This window comes from Protomyctophum bolini (assembly GCF_963924005.1).
Source record: "Protomyctophum bolini genome assembly, chromosome: 4".
NCBI lineage: Eukaryota > Metazoa > Chordata > Actinopteri > Myctophiformes > Myctophidae > Protomyctophum > Protomyctophum bolini.
In genome coordinates, this window is record NC_137865.1 from 29,760,452 (window position 1) to 29,777,257 (window position 16,806).

At 42.6% G+C, this 16,806-nt stretch overlaps 1 protein-coding gene across 1 annotated transcript in view; it reads left to right on the forward strand.

The window, feature by feature from the left end:
* The window catches only part of igf1ra (insulin-like growth factor 1a receptor), a 122,252-nt gene continuing 105,446 nt past the window's right edge, over positions 1-16,806 (forward strand). Inside the window, exons 1-2 of the mRNA XM_080760791.1 lie at positions 1-1,015; positions 14,033-14,605. Coding sequence (XP_080616917.1) covers positions 922-1,015; positions 14,033-14,605 — 667 coding nt within the window. The 5' untranslated portion in view covers positions 1-921. The remainder of the gene's footprint in view (positions 1,016-14,032; positions 14,606-16,806) is intronic.

Here is a 16,806-nt window from a genome sequence, read left to right on the forward strand (position 1 = left end):
TCTACGGAGGGGAGATCGACAGCCTCACCGAAAGGCAAGTCGTAGGATTTCTGCTACTGGCGTTTTCTGGGTAAACGGATACAGAAAATGATCTCTGAACGGACCCACATATAGGACATAAATGATTCTAACTCCACCCTTTAACAGAAGCCATCTAAACTGGACTGAGGCTGGAGACCCGTTTCTCGTGCGTGGCACAAGTCTTTTTTTTCTGCTGCAAATCCGACCGACAGCTAAGATAAGAACACGCAGAGAGGGGTGAAAACAGGGTGAATTTGGCGAAACGATATTCTCCTGGTGGATTTCGCTGGCTCGTCTACTGAATGGAATATCGGCTATAAAGATTTTTCATTCATTTTCTCCTTTACAGCCACCACCCTGTGGATCTGGACGTGTTTTTCTATTTGTAACCCATTTTCCACATAGGCTACAAGCAAATCCACACGTAAATTATCGGGTGACATTGGAATTATCTTGGCGGTAATAATAATAACAATAAACATCCATCTGCTATTTGCAGCCCTGCTCGTACATTTTACTGCTGTTTTCAAGAGATGGAGACTGAGGATGGGGACCATCCACTCGACCATCTATCGAGTCAAATCAGTGACTTGCATGCCCAATCAGCCGACGTCAAACTATTGTGTGTTTGGCAAAAATAACAAACTGTTTTAGTGGATTCGTTGTTTTTTTATACACATACATTCAAAGGATACAATCTAGGCAACAGCTAGCCTATTAAAAAAACTGATACAAGGGCAATAGTGGTGCTAAAGCTAAAGCCCAAATAAGACGTTTTCTCTCCTTTTTTCTTTTTGCTGTTTTTAGTGGCTTGGGTAGACTAACTACAGAATCTTTTCCCACCTCGCCAAGTTTTTTTTTTTTTTTTTTCTTCTGAGACTGGAATAAATAACAACAGGAATGAGATCGGAGACATCGAGGGGTAGCCCGACCTTGTTTTGGGGTCTGATGCTGTCGGTCTCCACAATGTGTGTATGGTCCTCATATGGAGAGAGTAAGTATCATGGTTATGTCGATAGTTAATAGTGTTTAATTGGCTTGCAGACATTTATAACAATAGCCTGTTTATTGGTATGCCAATGCCATGATGCAAACATTTTGTAGGCTATATCTCCCAGTCCAGATGCGTCGTTTCGCCGGCATGCATTCTCGTGTCTGGATTATCTGTAGGTAATCAGCAGCATTGCCATAATAATTAATTCGTGCATATTTGTTCAAACATATGGTTAATAATTATTTGATATGTGCGTGGGTTCTGTTCAAACGATAAGCCCATACCGACGTATGGGCTCGTCCCCTTATTGCTTGTTGCTTCAAATAAATAGACCTATCAAATGAAACAGTCATCACTACGTGAGTTAGACTTAACCAAGGTGGGATTGTGTTGTTATTTGGAATATATTATATGATAACTCAATAAAGGCATATATATGGGTATTGTTTATTCACGTTGTAATAGCGAAGAGGTACCGGCCACATGTCGCCCAAATCTTCAGCATTGAAGTAGCTGATGAATCCATGGACCACTGGTGAAGGTTACTACGGCCATGTGGCCATTTTGCATTTCGTAGTGAACATGCAGGGAACAAGATCTTTTTTTAAAGTCCACGATTATTCCCACATATTGCAACGATGGTTTGACATTTAACTTGATTCCCATAAATAATTGAAACAACATAGCTAACGAACCGAAATGACCTAGTAGTCCTATGGCTATGGATAATCAAAAATGAAGCAGCATTCAGGTGAATGGCGAATAGCTATCGTTTTGGTTTCTTAATATAAGGTAGATCATTCATGTTCAATAGATTTTATTATTATTTTTAAACGTTTAAACATTTTCCTGGGAACAATATTCCGTATATTGAAATAGTAGGCCTATAGCCCATCTGCATTACACATGTTACAGTAGGCTGGCTGGGTGATGATGTAAATATGACACTTCTGTTATTTCCTGAATGTAAACCACGTTTCAAGCGATTAATGTATTCATTATAACCATGTAACATGCGTTTGACTATTTCCCCACGCCATTTTTTTTAATGTGTTTTCAAAGCTTTCAAGTTTTGAGTGCCCTGTGCCTCAGCTGCCATTCACATGACCTAACTTTTCCAACCTAAATATACCCTAATAATCTAGGGTTATAGATTAGGCCTACTGGTTAGCTTGCTTCTTGTTTTAGTCACTGGTGATCTTTATATTTAGACATAACAGCACATTGAACAAATGTAGTATTATTAAGCTGCTTAGTGGAATCTCCAAGACTAAAGACCATGTGCCGGTCTGAAAGCTCTGACAAGCACTGAGTCATGTCTTGAAAAATCACTTTGCCAACACAAACTGGATGAAATGTGTGGTTTGGTAAAGCCTTATTCATCATCTACAAGAAACATAGTAGTCTATGTTAATTGATGTGAGAATTAAGGTTTATAAATCAGGTTACAACCATGACAATATCTGGCCTACACACATTTTATATATTTATATTAAATTAAATATAAATCTTATGCATACTAGAAAGAATTTATTGTAAAATAGTCAAATAGCCTAAGTGACATTTTGTTTTCCCCAAATGGATTAGTTTACTTTACACCAAAACACCCATCATCACTTGACTGCTAATCAATAATCCAGGAAGACAGACATGCATGCATCGGAAACTGCATGGTGCGGCTTCACTACTTGAACTCACAGGTTAAGGTGTGTGCTGCTTGTTCGTGGAATAGTTGTGTAATTTATATGTGAATGTGATAATGTGCATGTGTGTGCGTACATGACATTAATGAGTGTTTGTATGCTTTGAGGCGATGTGAGACGGTGAAGATAGCTTGACATGGGAAAGAGGCGTGTGACTGACCTCTATTTGCATTCCAATAGAAGAGAAACTTCATTCAGGCCTATTGGCCAGTAGCTGGACCAGAAACACAGGGCGGGAGGGGGTAGTCTTTTCACTGCACACCACTGGGCCACAGAGACTCAACACCATCACATCCACACCACTTGGGGGGGTTGGGGTGCAAAGATGTTACTGTTGAACTTTGGGGTGCCCTGGTAATTCCCCATCAGGCCATTCAGAACAAAGAGTTCAAAGACAAAGCAACTGTGCAGAATATCAAAGCAGCGTTCAATTTCCCCCACTCTTTAATTTTTTTTAAATTCAGTCTGATGTTCACTTCTCTGGACTACAAGATCAGATTTTCCAGGTTTTATCATCGCTTGCAAATGCAGATAGATGGAAACTAATAGTTGTCCTAGGCACAAACAGAGCTGCATTAGGGGCTGAATACTTTTTGCTCTGTGCGTTTTAATAATCTGTCCACACCAATAAAGTTTAATTAAGCTCCCTTTTAACTCTTTTAACTCTCACCACAGTAAACTTTCCATGCCATGGCTTCAGAGTATACAGCAAACAAGTCTCCATGATTCAGAGAGAGAGAGAGAGAGAGAGAGAGAGAGAGAGAGAGTGCAACTGAGACTCTGTGTTTGGAAATAGAATGTACAGAAATACACTTGCAAGGGAAACAGACATGGTTTTGTTGATTGGAAGAGTAGAGAGTTTGTGAACTGTTTTATTGGCTTTTGCTGTTCACACGGGCGGTCTCTTGACGGCCTGGTGGCACAGGCTGGTGGCTTTCTCCAGTTGAAGTTCAGCCCTCCACCTACCAGCTGGCACATGCTCCTATGGGCCACCGTAGGTCAGTGTCGGCCTCCGTTGACTCGGTGGTTCGATATGTCCATGAGGGAAGACAGGCCGTATGGGATTCAGAATATAATGCATAGCTGGAATCTACCTGTAGAAAAAGGTATGGCTCTACGTAATTCTGTGCTGTTTGAAAGTAACACACACACTGATGTGTCACCACCAGAGACATTGATCGGCCAAGGGGTTGTATGAGGCATCTTCGGCCTGTCCTTTTCTGTGAGGACACACGGAATTTGTTTCTGTTTGTTTATTTATGAGAGGATGCACCCGCTCTTGAAAACCTGAATGGCAGTGAGAGAGCGTGCTCACTGCTCACCATGCTTACAGCTAACTTTGCATTTGACAGACAGACACCCCTTCTACTTTTGCCGCGGGGTATAGAATGTTACGGTACAGCACTCCTTGTGACGGGGCAAGTGACTCAGATGTAAACGCAACCTTGCTCACTCTCTCCAAGGCACGTCGCTCCATCTTGTGACTAAGGTTATCTCCCCCCCCTCTCACTGGCTAGTGGTGTTGCCGGAATGCACACCCGGCCAGGAGATGTATGGCGTAACTTGGTGTGTGTGTGTGTGTGTGTGTGTGTGTGTGCGTGCGCACGTGCGTATGCGTGCGTGCGTGTGCGTGTGTGTGTGTGTGTTTGAGCACTGTGTGCATCTCTCTGCGTACTGCAGCAGTGAGACAGCCTGAGCCACTGGCATACGCCTGCGTGGAGATATGAAAGTGTGTCACTGGGATAGTTTGTGAGAATGCAGTCAAAATGTCCTATGGCTCTTCCAGGCTGCCAGCTGAGGTTTACAATACTTAATTAAACACTTTATTTCAAGTAGCCTATCACTGTCTGTCTCTGGCAAACTGCACACACTTCATCATCATGGAGTATTGTACAATTTGCGATGATTACAAATGTTAGTCCTTCTAATGGATGGCACTCACTGTATCAATGGAGCAGCTATTAATCAGAAATGGAATGTGGACCTATCACGTACTGAGGACGATGGGTGTCATCATCAATTAAAAACATGTAGACAAATGTCTCATCATACCAGGGATTGCAGAAATTTGCAATGCGCAGATAGCACTGGAATATGATCAGAGAGTGCAAGGCGCCCAAACATATGACACTAAATGATCGTAAAAAAAGATGGCAGGTATGTGTGTGGACGTCATCTACCCTGGCCTCCAACCACAAGTACCCCCACCACCACCACCAGAAAGACTGTGTGTGTGTGTGTGTGTGTGTGTGTGTGTGTGTGTGTGTGTGTGTGTGTGTGTGTGTGTGTGTGTGTGTGTGTGTGTGTGTCGTGCGTGTGTATGCATGCGCGCGTGCATGAGAGAGAGAGAGAGAGATAGATAGAGAGAGAGAGAGTTGTCATGGCGGGGAGTGTAGTGTTACTGTTTGGAGTGTGATATCTGAGCCAGCGTGTTTGAAGTGAGGTCCGCTGAGGGGAAGTTGTCCACCAGATCGCTGGTCAGATGACTTCCAGTATGCCGGGGATTAGGGCCAGTTGAGGTGGCAGGTGTGAGGGAACAATCATGACTGGCCAGTGACTGCTGTATAACTAGTGCCAGCTGCCATTTGAAATGATTGTTTTTCAATACCATATTCAGATACTTACGAATTTTACAGCGGTTGTAATGTGATCCCCATTACTTTCCAATGCTCATCTCTGTTGCACGAAGATTACGCCATTCACTGTTGTGACAGGGTAAAGCTGTTGTGATAGAGTAAAGCTGTTATATAAGCATTATCAGATCTTTCATGAATGCTGTTCATACTGTAAGTAAGCAAACTAGTACATTTTGCTTCTCTTAATTAAATAGATCACTATCAGCACACAATAATCAGTATAATGCACCAACAGCCAGGTGTCCCTTGTCATTAGACACAGCTTTTACATGTCGTTAGGAGATGGACATCAAATCTCTTAAACATCTGAAATTTGGGCAGGCTCTATCATGTGAGATGTAGCGAGAGACATTTGAGCAAAACAAAGCACATGTATACTTCCTGCAGCACCTTTGATGTGAGGAGGAGAGAGGATGCTAATGCATTTGGATGGAGGGGAACTCGAGCACTGGTTTAGCCTGTGACCCAAAAGAGAGATTAGAAGATTGTTTGCCCCCGGACCCAAACTAGTGAAAATAGGAGATCTACAAGCTCACAACGTGGCGCAAAGTGACGTGTTGTGATCTTGTACATCGGCTATTTTCACTACTTCTTAAACATTTGTTTTCTAATTTATGGAATTTCTTTCATTGATTTCTTTATGAAATTTGGGAATGTTTTTTGAAAATATTTTGAAATGTTAATTATTAAAAACAAAATGTACGAAACCAAAATTAAAGGGACCCATAAAAATGTGTCCACGACCCACAAATGGGTCCCGAGTCCGACCCACTGTTTGGGAAACACGGAACCAGAGGGTTCTCAAATCCAATAAGCTGTGGCGTTGCACTTCCATCACATCAAAGTTCTGAAGCGGTAGCTGGCTTCCTTTCTCTAACGACCTTCCTGGGGTGGCCAGCTGGATAACCGGAAAATGATACAATTATGTCCTTTCCCAGAGTGCTCTCAATGTGGGCCCTGATAAACAGCTCTAAAATGTGTGTCAAATCACAGACACTTAAGCATGTGATAAGAAATATAGGCTATGTTTTTAATAGCCTATTCTTTTCAAAAATTAAAAAATGATGTTATGTAAAATTATGTGAAAATGGCATATCAAGCCTATCAAGCTTTTTTTGCCATGCAAAACCATCATATGGCTAAGTATACAATTGTGCTTAAAGCTGCACAATGTAACTTTTCTCTTCTACCCTGGACTTGAACCCGGGTCTCCTGCACAATTGAATTGAATCTTGACCTTCAGGTCAAAATTTGTGTCAAACAAGAAACAGGATCGTGTCAAAGGTCATGTCTCACCTAGACACAGGATCTAAATCAATAGAAGAGTATTGGGAGACAAAATACAACCACCCCTATCGTATCGTATAGTTCTAAATCTATTGTATTAACATACTCAAAACAAAAAAACAAGGGACATAGTGCCTCTTTAAGTGGTTAGTGGTATCATTTACCGGTAGCTAAGATGTGGTCATCGTCCCTAATATAATTCGCCACGGGTTATTACTAGGTGCATCAGCTCTTTTGACCCGGTGGGTTCACGTTTAATGGCGTGCCATACACATTTTGAGGAATACTATGTATAGTATGCGTGTGTGTGGTTGTGTGACGTGATGACATTCGCGCAGAGTGCCATGGCAAGCTTTATCAATCATAAACATGAGCCCAATGGATCCCGTTACGCTATGGAGATATGTCTGTTTACTCAGTCAGCAGTGCAGCAGTGTGAAGAAGAGCAAAGAGGGAGGGTCTGGGGGGAAAGGGTCAGCGGGAGAGACACACATCTATGTATGAGTGAGTGAGTGCCCTATAGCAGTGGTTTTCAACCAGTGGTCCTTGAGGGGGTTCCAGGTGGTCCCCAGTTACATTTAAATCATAGAGGGTTGGTAACCGAATGGACCCTTATGGATCTTTTACTCTCAAGAGTTAAATTAAAATTATTGTTAAACATCTGCATTACTTAATTTACAAGAAGTCTGCAAAATTAGAGAATTGTTATCTCTCCTATGGATGGTACCACATCAATACAGAATGGAATTGTGGACAAACTCTTATCCAACGACAACAACATATTCTAAGTTTTGGGTCTCAGAGCTTAAATCTCATCAAATGGTGGTCCGTTCCTTGGCTCAAATGACGAAAAAATAATGGGCCTTGACATGAAAATTGTTGAAAACCACTGCCCTATAGCACATCACCATGAACTATCATAATGTGTACATGTACACAGTCAAATCTTCAGCGGTAATTTAGACATTCGTTAAAATTTGTAACTCAACGAGTGTGCAAATGTAACCACATTTGCACCCTTATGGGCCCATTTCATTACATTTGTAAACTCTTGAGTTAAATGGACGCTAAGGATTTTGCTATCTTGAACCTTATTGAAGCATTCACTGCCCTCATGACAAATGGATCTAATGGCGAGCTGGACAGATGCCTGGCGGCTTAGCTTGAGGCAGCAGCCTACTCAATCCTTTTGCAAGTAAATGATTGGAATTCCTGGTACTTAACATGGCTAATGAGTAGAAGAAGGGAATCACAAAGAGGTGTAGCGGTTTCCTTCCTTTCTTAACTTAGCTTCTTGACTCAGATACGTATTTAAAGACGTCGACGCTAGGTGGCGTTATATCCCAGGCCCGTATATATACGTACCCCAACGTATACTCCGTCTATATAATGGTTGAGGCCTACGGAAGCTTTTAACATTGGTCCGGTTCCTATAGCAACGCCCCACCGTTCCAACTATGGGATTAAAAAACTATTCACAATGCAAAGCAGTTGAAAGGAGGATTTTCAAAGCTCCATTATTCGGACTCCAGGATCGCTGTCCTTGGTGGATCTGTTGCCATCCACATTTTATATTTACATTAATTTGTGCCTTTGTACCGCGACGCTGCCGCCATGTAAAAGCTTCTGACGAAAGGTAAACAGTGTGTGCTTGTTCCAATGTGTAGCGAGTGTATGTAGCGAGTGTGTGTGGGGGGGAGGGAGCAAACTCCAACGACACACTGTCTGGCACACACACTCGACGAACCTCTACCCCAATCTTTCCGGCCTGTTATAGCGCCACCATGAGGCCAACTTTTGCAAAAAACATTTCTGAAAATTACTCAAATCAGTATACACTATCTCTGTAGTCACGTGTTCAACACAGATCTGTTTGATTTTTCATATAATACTCCTACACATTTTGTCCAAACATCACAAATGCTATTACCCTGGTGGAGATCTGTGGGCACTTTTTCTAGTTTCTTTTGCATAGGAAAGTCACAGATAGCTACGCTTGGCTAACCTTGCATCACTAGACTTTTCACCTCGGAGGAAGGCCTGGTCCGTGTTCCTAAATCGCCCATGTGATCCCGTCTAGGAGTGGTTTAGAACGGATGATAAAAATAATGAAAAATAAAATAAATTTTGTTTTGGTACCCCCCCCACCCTATACCAAATTAACTATTCCAAGAAAGTAATTGAAGAAACTTGTCGGATTCATATATCACAATCACATCAAGGCTTTATTGGGTATGGGCCCTAAAATTATGATTCAAGAATTATTTGAGGTAATTCTGATTCCGGTTTGGGGGTTCCGGCCTGATGACTACAAACCAAACCATATACATTATACAACATGGCGTAAGTTATCATCCGCTCCCGACCGGAATCATGAAGCCGAAATGGTATGCCTCCCAGGCTAAAGCTTGGCAGAAACCACCACAGTATATCCCCCCATTCTCTGGCCAGACGCCCCCTTGATTTTATTAATGCCTCCATCAGGAAGTGAGGCCTAGAGTTTCTCTTTACTAACAAACAAATTAGTCTTTGTACTTGAGTGGCTCCACCCTCTCTCTCTCTCTCTCTGACTGCATGGGAGGAGGAGCTGGGGAAAATTCTCAATGAAACAAAGAGGACATGCAGCTTGATGGCTCTCAAGTGGAGCCCAGGGGCATTGGAGTCCATTGGAGAAAGCAAATACTATTTTCTACCGAGAGCAATAATTTCCGTTCTATATTTGGAGAAGTGAAACACCCCGACAAGGAGCAAATAAAGCCCATTCATGGTGATGAACGATGTGCTTCCAATGTTTGGTGGCACATCGGTTTAAGTAGAGGCGACAGCTATAACACCCATCATTGCATATTGTACAATAAGGTTGGTTGGTCCTCCCTTGCGACTATAGGAGAGACCAGCATTGGTACTTATTTATCTCTAAAGCCCTCTTATTTAAATTCTCTTTTAAAATGGAAAACTATTTCTTATCACACACCCTCTCAGAACTATTTGATGCTTGAGACATACTATGCATGCCTCCAGATTGGAAAATCTGCTTTCAAGTGCTGTGCCCTGCACACTTGGAACACCTTACAGACTTCACTCAAGTACAGCTCTCTTGTTTCCCTGGGTCGTTTTCAGTTGGACATATCAACTTTGGTCAATCTTAATTGTACCTGTTTTAATTGATCTTGATAAACTATGTGATGAAATGTTCTTTTTGTCGTCCCCACCTTTTTTACATTGTTGTTGTGTTTTTTGTTGTTGTAATCTCGGCACCGCTGAAAAAGAGGGTCCCAGCCCTCAGTGTGTTCTCCGAGGTTGAAATGAAAAGTGCTCAGTCTCTGTTGTCACTGCACTTCAGCAGTGACAACAGAGACTGTGCACTTGTGCTTGTCCATAAATTCCAGTTTTGTCCGTTTTGATTAAATCTATCGTAGTATGCCAAATGCCCCAGTCATACAGTTATTACTGTGTGACTAGCTTTCGAGGTTCAGTGCTTCCTCATAGTCTCCGCGAGACAGTGTTTTTATAAGGATCAAAGACTGTTATTAAAAACATGGTTGTTTTGTCTTATTGGACAGGCCCCATAACAGTGCTGCTCGCTGTGAGGGCATCCTAAGCCTGTAAGAACATTACAGGTTTAGCTAAGGAGCTCATATACGTCAAAGGCCTTTATTCTGCTGAACCTTCCCAGCAACATTTCAAAACATCCTGGAACCGGTTGCAATGTACCAATTTCACTAATCTTTAATGTATATGTTGCATGGCTGTATGTTTTTCTTTTGGTAAGAAAAAGGGTTTGTGCGTCCCGATAGGCAAATTGTTAGGGCGCTCTAATGCTTGACAGCAAGTCCCCAGTTTGATTCCAGACATGCCAGATCATTTGCTGCATGTCATTACTCTCCTCTCTCGCTCTCATCCCAGTCTCTCTCTACACTGTAGCCTACCTGTCAATAAAGGCAAAAAAAAGCCCCCAAAACGTTTTTGGCTGGTTACGCTGGTGCATATTTAATCTGTGAGAATACCCCTCTCAGCTAAGATGCTGTCAGTTCCTAGTTGAAGTAATGGACAGGCACAATTAAAAGCAGAGATGATTGTCATCAATAATAAATGGCGCCTTTGGTGTGTGTGTGCGTGTGTGCGTGTGTGTGTGTGTGTGTGTGTGTGTGTGTGTGTGTGTGTGTGTGTGTGCGTGCGTGCGTGCGTGCGTGCGTGCGTGCGTGCGTGCGTGCGTGTGTGTGTGTGTGTGCGCGTGCGTGCGTGCGTGCGTGTGTGTGTGCGTGCGTGCGTGGTGTCAGAGGAGGCTCCAGGCACTGTGTGGTTTCAAGTGTTGTTTTCTGTGTGCGGAGTAGATAGATGGATTGCTTTTTCAAATGCCGGGGTCATCCGAGGTGACAGAGAAAGCCTTTTACAGAGGAGGAGAATTCTACTCCGTGAACACAAAGTTTATCCTCCACAATAGTGACTGTTTTTGCTGCGATATTAAGTTTGACATTAAGTTTGACATTAAAGATGGCGCTCTCCTCAGTTGACCGTGTTCATGCACGTCGTGTCCTTTGTTTACGATACGAACTCGCGTCTAAAAGATATACAGTGTCATATCAGACCATATAGTTTATTTTCTGGGAGGGGAGCGAAACAAAGGCAGGAATAGATTGTACTGTAACACAAAGCAACAATAACTTGGGAATTCTGTACAAAGTATAGAAAACAGGGGCTGCACACTGCGCGCGAGAGCTGCATTTGAAAGCTGTTTATGCAGTTCTTGTTTGTGTGTTGTCTGCAACGTTTATTTTACGGTAACAAGACATGACATGTTGGTAGCTAAGCGCTAGTCCCGCCACATTGACTAAAGGATTTTACACTTTAAGAATATTATTATCATGGAGATTTTCATGAGAAAACTAATCTCCATAATAATCTAATATGAGCATCTATGTACAATGCTATTTATGTTTTATAGTATATTCACAGACGCATGCATGCATGCACGCATGCACACACACACACACACACACACACACACACACACACACACACACACACACACACACACACACACGCACACACACACACACACACACACCATTAGTCATGGAAACGTGACAATAGGAGCAATTCGTTTTTGTTTTGATTTGATCAGATAAGTAGTATAATTAGTTAACATTTTGTAGCCAGTTTCATTTCAATAAAATGGAAGGCACACCGCCATATTTATATAACATAAAACTGTACCGAGAAACCACTAGCTGAATCAAACTCCTAACCAAACCTCAAAAACACTACGACTACACTACGTCTACAATAAATATGAGAAAATGGCTTTCCAGCCATATTGCCAGTATTATGATTCTAGCACCAGCCTCAATGCAAGGCAAAACATAAATCTTAAAAAGAATATTGGTTGATGTGTTGCATCAAGTGCTGTCAGGCGATTACATTTTTTTATCGCGATTAATCGCATGATTTGTGTAGTTAATCGCGCGATTAATCGCAATTAATCGCAAAACCTTTTTTGCTCTAAATTCAATGATGAACTGAAGGAAAACGCTGTATTGTAGAGATGCTCCATGCAACATTAATGTTACTTTTTTTATTTACCTTTTTTCCACATGATGTATGAAAAGACAAGTGCAATGTGCATTATTTTATGGCTTGCCCATTTTCTCTCTTTTGAATAATTCTGTGCAATTAGCACATTCAACACAAACAACTGTTTCCATAAAACAAACTAACATAGGCTACTCTATAAGCAGAATAGAGAGAGCAATGTGTTTGTGGCTCAAACTTTGTCTAATATTGTTTTAGAGCAGTGGTTCTCAAACATTTTCATGCCAAGAGCAAAGGACCCCCAATATTTTTTCAATCTACAAAAATAATCCCAAAATCGCTTATAAATTTAATTAAATTACTTACTAATCGCTTATTTGGCAACACTGGACAAAAACGACCAGTGTTGCTTCTTTTTGTCTTATTTTGTATAGACCTAGGTGGCTTGTTTCTGCCATAGAGTTATATTGGCAACACCTGGCTTCTAGGTAGCTAGCTGGTGCGTCTGGCTGCTGCTGCTCGACTCGTCTCTGTAGGCTACTGTGTACTGTCAGTACCAGCTCCGTGACTGGGTGATGGGACTGTGGATAGCCTGGATAGAACTTTCTGTTACAGTTAAATCCATAAACAAGTACCACACAACTGAAAACTTGAAAAGTATCGCGACTGTGACGGCAAGTTAGAAACGTGCGTGGCTATAACGAGGCACAGGCACAGCTGTTTACAATGCGATGCAAAATGAACAGCGGGGGTTTTGCTTTGGGTCTGGATGGATGAATTGCACAGGTTTCTCAAGCTTTTTTGGACTGGAACGTACGACACGAGCAAAACCTTTGTGAAATGTAAATGGAAGGCTGTTACTCCACTTAAAACATCCTAACAAGGGGTCTGGGAAGGGAGTGCATTGCAGGAACCAGTATTCCTCAACATCCCGCCTGCCAATCTCTGTGTTTTTTTTTTGTTGCGTTAATGCGATAAAACAATTAGTGCCGTTAATAAGGTGTTGCGTTAATGCATTAATAACGCGTTAACTTTGACAGCATTCATTATTATATTATATTATTAAAGCAACAACACTGAGTGAGAACACTGGACTTTAAACAGAGGTTTTTATGTCCTGAGACCTGATTCAAGCGTGTAGTGGATTATTCAAAATGGTAGGTAGTATACAAAAGTCTGTTTCAAGCTCGAGGCTTAGGCTCATTGACAATTTGTGTTGAAGCTTCAAAGTCCCTCCAAAAAAGGCATTTGGGACAGCCCTAATTCCTTCCTTCCTTCCTTTTTTACTAAAGATTTCTTTAGGCATTTGATGCTTTATTTACAGTGTAGAGAGTCGGGAAGCTAAGGGTAGAGAGGGGGAGAAAGATGTGAAACACACGTCTCCGGACAGAATCGAACTGGAGACGTCTCATTTCTATCAAGAAGTATGCATAACATTGTTGGATGGATCCCAAACAGTGGGCGATCCATTTGTGGATCGTTATGGGTCCCCTTAGTTTTAGTTTCCTACATTTGGTTTTTAATTATTTATTTAATTATTTAAAAATATTCATTAAAAAAAGAAAACTTTTCATGAATTAATAACAAAATGATTTTCAGTAATGTCATAGAAATTAAAGAAAAATCTAAGAAATGACATGCATTAGAACAAATATTTCTGAATTAATGAACATAGCTGCTATTGTCTCTAGTTTGCGTCTCCGGTCGAATATCAGATTTCTGTTTTGGGTCACGGGCGGGAAAGTTTAGTTACCACTGCTCTAATGTGTATGTCTAATGTGTCTACTACGTATACATGTACGTACGTACGTACATATCTAATACGTATGTCTGTCTCTTGTCACGTGTCTTCCCACTAGTCTGCGGTCCGGGCATCGACATCCGCAACGAGATCAGCCAGTTCAAGCGGCTGGAGAACTGCACGGTGGTGGAGGGCTACCTGCAGATCCTACTCATCTCCGACAAGACCAGCAGCCTCAACCAGGAGCTCCTGCGCTCGCTCAGCTTCCCCAAGCTGACCGTCATCACTGAGTACCTGCTGCTGTTCCGTGTGGCGGGCCTCGACAGCCTCAGCACGCTCTTCCCCAACCTGAGCGTCATCCGTGGGCGCAACCTCTTCTACAACTATGCGCTGGTGATCTTCGAGATGACCAGCCTCAAGGACATCGGCCTGTACAGCCTGCGGAACGTCACACGTGGCGCCATCCGTATCGAGAAGAACCCTGAGCTGTGCTACCTGGACTCGGTGGACTGGTCGCTTGTCATGGACGCCGACTTCAACAACTTTGTCAGTGGTAATAAGCAGTCCAAGGAGTGCGACGACGTCTGCCCGGGCCGACTGGACAACAACAACAACAGCCCGCTGTGCCGGCGCACCATGTTCAACGACAACTACGACTACCGCTGCTGGACATCCACCCAGTGTCAGAAAGGTACGTGTCTGTCCACTAGTCAGCCCGCTGGCTTAAAAAACAACATCCTCATTTTGTAACCGGGTTAAGGTTGATTTTCTTGCGTGTTATGCAAGCAAACGCAGATGCACGCTTTTGATCTAGGTAGGTGGGTTTTGGTGCTGCTTACAATTCACAAACACTCTGAAATTGCAGTATTTCTTCATTTGTGAACAAATCCCATGAATCCACGCACACACACGCACAGTGTTTTCTCTTCATTTCTGTCAGGCCTGCAGGATTGTCCACGGGCCAGTGCAAACATCTCTTCTCTGTTCATTATGGAGAACCTGCCTTTAGATCAGGCTATTTGTGGAGTGAGGGATGGCTGCAATATTCAGCACCAGGTATTAGAAAGGCAGACTCAGTTGAGGTTAGAGTCGCTCTGCCAAAAAATGAGCTAGTCTACCTGTCTGGACCATGCCAGTTAAATATTTGCCTTGGGGACTGTTGGCAATTTATGGAAAGGGGGTATATGGAGGAATTTGGTGGAGGGTCATCCTTGTTTAATTTCAGCCCAGAGGGCAGGTTTAGACGTTTTCTAAAACAGTTCAGTGGAGGGTCAGTTATGTTGGAATTTTGATATTTACTCCATATGCAGGTCTATTCCACGTAGTAAATCACATCTGTTCGGATTTCTCAGTCGGGCTTTAACAGCCAGCGGCAACGTTTTCCTCAACACTATTTCTCTGAGTCAGACAAGGCATTAGAGATGGGACAACTAGGTCAGCTGTCTTGGGTCCTTGCCTGTTCAAAACTAGAGGGCAGTTGCACAATACAACGTCATGTACTTGTCTTTTTGTCTGCCGTGTCTGCCTTTTTCACACAGACTGTATTGCACAAGGAGAGGCTATCACCACGATCATGATCACATGCCTTGTATGTTAAAATTGTATTATACTGCTTTAGGTTTAGGTTCGTGTTTTTCATTTTGAGGTGTGTTGCTATGATTTGTTTTTATTTTGTATTACTTTATGCACACGCAGGCTCTTGTACAAATCCCTTTGAAAATGGCAAGCACAGCACTTGATTGACCTGTTAGGTCAGCAATCATGTCTTTTTGTGTGTAGACTGACTAATGGAGGGTCATTAGTAGTCTCTAAAAGGCTTCGGGTAAATTCACAGCAAACATAATTTTTTACTAGAAGAACGGTCACCAGTGTTTGAGGGCTGACTTATCTTCACAGGCTGCATAATAACAAAAACATCATACAGGTCTTCACGGTGTTATTATCTGTGCTGCCGAAAGAGGCACAGCATTGCACAAGAATTCTCTCCGGAAGAATGATACCCTTTTTAACTACGTTTCAAACCTGAGCATCCCTATTTTGTCATTATATAGGTGAAAATGTGAGCTTGTTCCAGATTTGTACGCTATTTTCGCTATACACAGCACCACCATACTACAAATAAAAATATAAATATAAAATAGGGCATACGTGGTTAAAATGACAAAATGGCTTTTCTGTGTGGTATTATGAGACAGTTTGAGTAATAACTTGTCATATGGCACATGTCAGAGCAGAGATAATGAGTTCATGGAAAGGAAAACTTGCCATGGTTCTAACATAAACAAAAGTTTATAAGCTGTTGACATCGAGCAGTGCCTTAAGGTTTGGCTGAGTTGTTGTGCTAGTTAGCAGATGTTGATGTAGAAGTAATGTGCGGGCGAGAAGGTGATATCAGTGCCAAGGCATGGGCAGCTAGGCTCCTGTCGCCCTCTGTTTGTTTGTTTTGCCTCGACTTTTACACACTGTGGTATGACTGGGCGTCTGCTCCCCCCCCCCCCCCCTCTCTCTCTCTCTCTCTCTCTCTCTCTCTCTCTCTCTCCCTCTTTTCTCCGCCGTATCTCGGCATGTTCTCGGCATGTTCTCGCTCGGCGACCTTGAGGCTACACAATGAAAACAAAGTTTCAACTCCTGCGTGCGTCACCTCCCCCATTTCCCCTCCTCAAAGGCGACAGTGGGAAAGAAGACCTGTATGTGTACAGCTCCCATGGTCAGTTCCCATGGTCAGCCCTCGTCTATTGAAGACCTGTGTACAGCTCCCATGGTCAGTTGGGAGTCTCAAACACCCCCCCCCCCCCCCCCACACACACACACACACACACCCCCGGCAATCCCTCAGAACAAATAGTGTAAATCAACCTCTAGTCCCTTCCTTAGTGACCAGCCCTGTTTCTA